General features: G+C 55.4%; 1 protein-coding gene across 1 annotated transcript in view; it reads right to left on the bottom strand.

The window, feature by feature from the left end:
* SLC35E4 (solute carrier family 35 member E4) overlaps window positions 1-5,903 on the bottom strand; it is an 8,168-nt gene extending 2,265 nt beyond the window's left edge. Inside the window, exon 1 of the mRNA XM_026660463.1 lies at window positions 4,718-5,903. Coding sequence (XP_026516248.1) covers window positions 4,718-5,456 — 739 coding nt within the window. The 5' untranslated portion in view covers window positions 5,457-5,903. The remainder of the gene's footprint in view (window positions 1-4,717) is intronic.
* Window positions 5,904-6,597: the final 694 nt, after the last annotated feature.

Here is a 6,597-nt window from a genome sequence, read left to right on the forward strand (position 1 = left end):
CCCCCCCCACCCTGAGGCACCCCCATGACAGCTCCCCACCCCCCCAGCCCGGGGAGCCGTGCGGCACCTCCCCACCCCAGCTCACCTCTGCTCCGCCTCCTTCCCGAGCATGCCGCCGCGCTCTAATTCTCCTCCCAGGCTTGCGGCGCCAAGCAGCTGATTGGCGCCGCAAGCCTGGGAGGCGGGAGAAGTGGAGCGGCGACCATGCGCTCGGGGAGGAACGCTGTAAAAAAAAAATTGGGGGCACCGCTTTTTGGCGCCCCCAAATCTTGGCGCCGTAGGCAACCGCCTAGTTCGCCTTAATGGTAGCACCGGCCCTGCATGCGGTCAGACCCACACCCATACATCACACACACATTCATCCCTTAATGCATCACACAATCGACAACCCATGCATGACACTACCCATGCATTCCCACATCACACTACACACGCTCAGCTAGCTACACCCATACATCCACTTGCACAAATACACACACATTCCTTTCAGCTCATGCTGCAATGTACATCAAACACATTGACAACACAATCACAGACACTGGCCTCAGGCCCCTACATACATGCCTGCATGCACACATGCACAAAGGCACAAACATGCATGCATGCACACACACACAGAGCAGGCCCAGCTGGATTACACACACACACATTTTCAAGGGCTCAGGAACCACAAATGGGGTCAGATTTCCAAGCCCGCTCAGTTCCCAGCAGCCCCGCTGGGGTCACGGCCAGATGGGCTGAAATTTTTGGAAACACAGGCCCATGCTGTCCAGCCACAACACACAACATTTCAACCCACCCACATCCCCTTGCTGAGTCAACACTCCAGCTGCCTCTGCCAATGGTGGTTAACCACAGCCTGTGGTACCTCTCTACCTCGTTTCCAGCGCTGCCCTGGGGGGAGTTGTTCTGTCCTGTGGGGACCAGCCAGGGAAGAGGGGGCTGCAGCAAGAGAGACCTGGGCTCTCCTGCTCTCAGTCAGTGGTGAAGGGGGTTAAGGAGCATCAAAGGGAACATGGAAATGACAGTCAGTCCAGTCAGTCAGCCCTTCCATGCCTCTGCTGCCTGAGATAACAATGTAAATATAGAAACTGAATGGAGAGGGCAGGGAGGGGAGCAGAAGGTCTCCGGAGATTTCAGGGACTCTGGGAGAGGGGGCAGAGCCAGGGGGATTGGGAAGTCTCTGGGGGCATTGGGAGCCCTCTCATGGGGGAATAGAAGATGTGGGCAATTGGGAGGCCTCTGGTGGGGAGGGGAAGTTCCTGGGGAGGGATCAAGGTGGCTCTGAGGGGAAGCCCTTGCCTGGGGGACGCAATCTCTCAGGGAGTGGGGAGGCTTTGACACAGAATAGGACATGGGGATGCTCACTCTTCACTAGTCCCCCACCCCACCCTACCACGGTTCCCCCAGGCGCTTTGAGTGAATATCCTGTAAAAGCCCTCCTGATTTTCCAACTATTTCCACAGAGCAGGATTCCAAAGCATTTGGCAGAATTCCCCCTGCTCCCCAGCACCTGGAACAGTGCAGTTCGCCCTGTCCCACTGCGATGCGCCCTTGGCAGCGCTGGGTCCAGTGTCTGCTTCACGCTGACACAGCATGCTCAGTGCACAGGGCTGCAGTTAGTTCCCCCCCAGGCGGGCGAGCGATGCAGCCGGAATCGCAATCACTGCCCCAACCTGAAACAGACACTTACTGCCCCTGGAGCCAGAGCCCTTCATGGGGCCCCGATTCTTCGCCGCTTTCCTTGGGGAGTTACCTGTGTCCTGAGCCCAGCTGTCCAAGCTGATTCCCCACTCTGGCACTTTGAGTGCAGAAGGTGGGGGCCTGCAAGGATTCTAAAAGTTAATACTGGCCACTCCAGGCTAGTATTAAACTTCCAAGGTTACAGCTTTTCTCTGACCTTGGATGGGTCACCACTCCCTCATTTGAGAACCAGGAAGGAGCACTTGGGAATTCCTTCCTGTGGGGTACCCTCAAGCCCTTTCACCCTCCCCCCTCCAGGGAAGAGCTGAGAAAGAAAACCACCAGCTAATTAAACAACATATGCACAAACCTCTTAGGACACACACAAAAAAACCCCAACAAACAAACAAACAAACAAACAAAAAACAATCCTGTTCTTAAAAAAGGTAAATTTTATTAAAAACAAAAAGAAAGAAAATACATCTGGAACTTAGGCTTTTGCTAGATTTTAAAAACCCACTTACAAAAATTAAACATCAAGAATAAACTTCTTGAGGTCCAGCTTAATGGTTACAAGCAAAACAAAGCATTTGGGGGTTAGCACAGAGAAGTCCACAAGCCAATAAGAAATAAAAGAAATAACCCTAATCGTGTCTTTCTAGACATTCCCTGGTCTACTTACATATCTGGGAGTTCCAAATAAGTAGTCTCTAGGTATGATCTGATGGTTTTTCATACCTGGCTTAAAGCTTCCTACAGCATAGTTCAGCCCCGTTCCTGCTCAGCGTCTCCTCTCTCCAGAGAACAACAACAACAGACAAAAGGGAAGTTTTTTCCCCAATTTTAAAAAGTTCTAGCCCTCCCATTGGCTCTTTTGGTCAGGTGCCCACTCCCGTCTTTTTACCAATGGGCTTTTTTTTAACCCTTTACAGGTAAAGCAAGTAGAGAACAGCTACTAACAGGGATTTTATAGCTAACTGGCTGGCTGGGTGTCCATAAAAGGGTGCTACCCCTGCCCCCTTCATTTATCACACCAGCGAATCGGGTAAGGAGAATGGTGGGAACAAAGGAGAAAATGGGAGGAGAAGCGACAGTGAGCAGAAGAGAGAGGGGAGAAGGGGGCACCCTTAAAGCGGGCACTGTCCTGGGGGCAGGCCCGGGATAGAACATACACAGTACCCTGCAAGTAACAGAACCTGGGACCTTTTCCCCATCGTCTCAGTAACTGTGACAATCTCCCTTGCCCCACAGTCAAAATCAAGGGATGGTAGTTGGCAAATTGCCAGCTCCCCCCTTGCAAACCAGTCAGGGTGTGGGGTTCATTGACTAAAACCACTAAGGCCACATTGCTTAATATTTGGGGTATGAGCTCTCACTCTGATTGCAAATCCTTTGGGGGCAGGGCCTGTCTCTGTGTTGTGTCTGTACAGCATCTGGCACAATGGGGCCCTGGGCCATGACTGGGGCGCTACGCGCAACGGTAATACAGATAATGAATGATAACTGGGGAGCAGCTCACTAACCGGGGGGTTGGTTGGGGTGCTAGGAGCTTTTGGCAGCTCTGATTTTCTCTCTGGAGTTAGGGCTGCAAAAGGGGTCCCACCCAGGATCCCACCCTGCAATCCACTCAAGCAGCAGGGCTTCCCTTTGGGGACTCGGGGAGCAGGATGTAACCCCGTAGCTCAGGGCCACGCTCTAACCACTAGGCAGCACGCCAGGACATGTCTGGGCCTGTGTGTAACTGAACTGTTGTCCTGAAGGGCAGGCTGGGGCTGGAACCGAGATGGAAACGTTCCCTTTGGGACTGAAGAACAATCAGTGGCATCTGCCCACTGCTTGCTGCCAAGGACATTTCGGCCCAAGAGGCCCCGGGGAGGATGGTGCATGACAGGCTGTTTGTGCTCTCACACTGCCTCTTGAGGCAGCAGGGCCAGCAGCGTCCCTTCAAGGGTAGTGGGAAGGAAAGGCCTGTCTCAGGCGATCAGCAATGGGCTGCAGAGTCCTTCGCTGCAAATCACAAGCTCAATCCCAGCCCTGACTGGCACCAGGGTGACCAGATGTCCCGATTTTATAGGGACAGTCCCGATATTTGGGGCTTTTTTTATATGGGCTCCTATTACCCCCCCATCCCCGGTCCCGATTTTTCACACTTGCTATCTGGTCACCCCACTGTCTGCCTGCTGTTGGATGAGGAGAGTTTGGGGGGGTCTCATGGCAGCCCCTGGTGGAGAGTGGTCCATCATGCAGTCAGGCCCTTTGTTGTCCAAGAAGCTGAGGACTGAGTGGGGTGAGGAGATTCCCCCAGTTGTGGGGGGGATGTTGGAGGGGGCAGTGTGGGGGGGGGGAGGGGCTAGGCACTGAAGCAACGGTACACACTATGTGGGATTTCAGTCTCCCGCACTAAATCCCCTTTTACACTAACTAGCACCCAAAGAGACCTCTGCGGCAGCCAGAAGAAGGGTAAGGCCGTGCTCAATATTATTCATATTACCGTAGCGCCCAGGAACTGTACATTGTTGATTGGACATTATTATGGTAGTGCCCAGGAGCCCCTGGCATGGCCTGGCACTCCACTGTGCTAGGCACTGTACACTGTTGATTAGGTGTATTACGTTAGTGCCCAGGAGCACTCATTGCGCCAGGTGCTGCACAGACACAGACCAGAAAGATGGTCCCATTAGCATCATTAATGCCATTTCAATAGCACTTTTCCTCCAGGAGGATCCCAGAGTTGCTTACAGATGCTGATAAGACACCAGCTCTAGAGAGGGGTTGCTTCCTCCATCAAAGTACAGCCACCTCTGGGCTAGAGCACAGCCACTGCCAGCAGCACTACATAGCCTTCTAGGACAGGAAGTGCTCCATTTGGCTGAATTTAGGTGACTGGAGGTAATTCCCAGAGCTGGAATTTGGCCAGGATGCTGGGGCTTGAAGATCCCCCAGCCAGAGTACAATGACCAGAGGAGGTGGAACCCTGGCCCCAGGATGACTAGGAGGAAGGGGGTGAGATTAGGGTGGGGGTGGGGTCACTTACTTTGCTGTAAGGACTTTAATCCGCGGAGGAAGGTAGCAGCGAAGAGGAAGCAGCAGCCGGCCTGGTCGAAGTGCACCTCCCCGATGATGCTGAAGGAGGCGCCCAAGCAGATGGGCCCCATGGCAGCGTACTGCAGCAAGTGGTGGCGCTGACCCAGCAGCACCTTGGACAGGATCAGGGTGAAGAGGGGCGTGGTGGTGTACACCATCTGGGCAAAGTCCAGCTGCACGTAGTTGAGGCCCAGGTTTCCGAAGGCTACGCTGGCGCAGAAGGTCAAGCTCAGAAGATAGATTCTGGCCTTAGTTCTGGCGCCCAGGGCCATGCCCCCGTCCCCACGTGCCCGCAGCCTGGCCAGCGGGTAGCCTACCAGCACGGCCGTGAGCATGTGCAGGGACGACAGCAGCACGGGATACCGGAAGTTGTGGATGGTGAAGATCCACTTGTTGAGGCTGGACATGGTGGTGCCAGTGGCCAGCCAGACAAACACGGTGAGCAGGAGGGGCAGAGCATGCACGGGCGGCCCAGGGTCCGGCTTCCAGGGGCGACGCGCCCAGCCTCCATCAGCAGAGGTCATCCCTGCTTCATCTCTGTGGCAGGAGGACAGACACATTTTGGAGGGCGGCTCAGCTCCTGGCCCAGCATGAGGAGAGGCTGGTCCCTTCCCAACCAGCCTGGGGGCTTGATGCTGGGGGTGCAGAGAAGAGATGCAAGCTTCTTGGGGTTCTACCCCAGTGCCCATGGGTGCGTCAAAGTCTTGCCCTTCAGCACTCTCCCACTGCACGGCCCATGCTGCTCTCCCAAATGCCCCAGCAGGCTGCAGTGAGTGGTGGTTTTATAGCTTCTCTTGTTTCCTGCCTTAGGGTACCAGACCAGTCACTCCTGGTGACTCATCAGTGTGTCCAGCTCTGCAGCCTGAGCATCCCGACGCTGCTTGTAGGATTCCCCTGGTAGCAGAGCTGGGGTTGGAAGATCGCAGGGAGGCAGAGCTGGGAAAAGCCTGATTACTGCTGGAGACAAGCTGCAATGGCAGATCGAGACTCCACGGTCACGCCCGGCTGCGAGCCATCATCGCTGCCCTGGAGCTGGTTAAGCGAGTGGAGATGCTGCAAGCCCTCTGCAGCAGGAAGCGCCTGCTCTCGCTCTCGCCTGCTAGGCTGCAGCTGTGAGGTGCCAAGGCCATGTGCAAACCGATCCCAGCCGGCGCCCAGGAGCAAGGAGAAAGTTGGGGGGGGGGGGGTTGAGTGCAAGGCTCCTCCCCACCAGGGCCACGGGGGGGGCTTGCAACAACAACAGTCGTCTGTGCGCACACACGAGTCGGTAAGGTGAACACGGCCAGACAGCTGGGGCCCTGCCCAGGCCTGCTCAGAGCCAGTCGCCAGCTGCTTCCCACCGCCACAGGGAGGGGGACGAGGGGGGCGCAGATCGTAACCAAAAAAACAACAACGTCCTAAACATCAATGGTCTCCATGGAAACGCAGGAGCTGTTGTGAGGCTGCGTCAGGGTCCCAGGCTGAGTCACTGCAGGAAACTGACTCACTGCGCTGGGAGGAGAACCCCGGCTGGCAGCATGGGGGATCCTTAGTCTGAATGCTGGGCCTGGAGCCATGGGGCCAGGAGGGGACTCTGCATGGAAACAGGCCCAAGGGAAAGCCAGGGGAGCTACCCGGGCAATGAAAAATAGGGGCTGAGAATGGCAGAGCCGGGGGAGGTGGAATCAGACATTGTCAGAAGCCTTACAGCAGCGCAGTGTATTCAGGTAGGGGAAAAGGAACAAGCTGTACCAGTGTAAGGCTCCTGGTATAACTGTGTCCACATTAGCGTGCTTGTACTGCTTTTGCTCTACCCCTAGAAGAATCACACCCTAGCCAAAATACCTCTGT

Source organism: Terrapene carolina, unplaced genomic scaffold (assembly GCF_002925995.2).
Source record: "Terrapene carolina triunguis isolate 2854851 unplaced genomic scaffold, T_m_triunguis-2.0 Scaffold782, whole genome shotgun sequence".
Lineage (NCBI taxonomy): Eukaryota > Metazoa > Chordata > Testudines > Emydidae > Terrapene > Terrapene triunguis.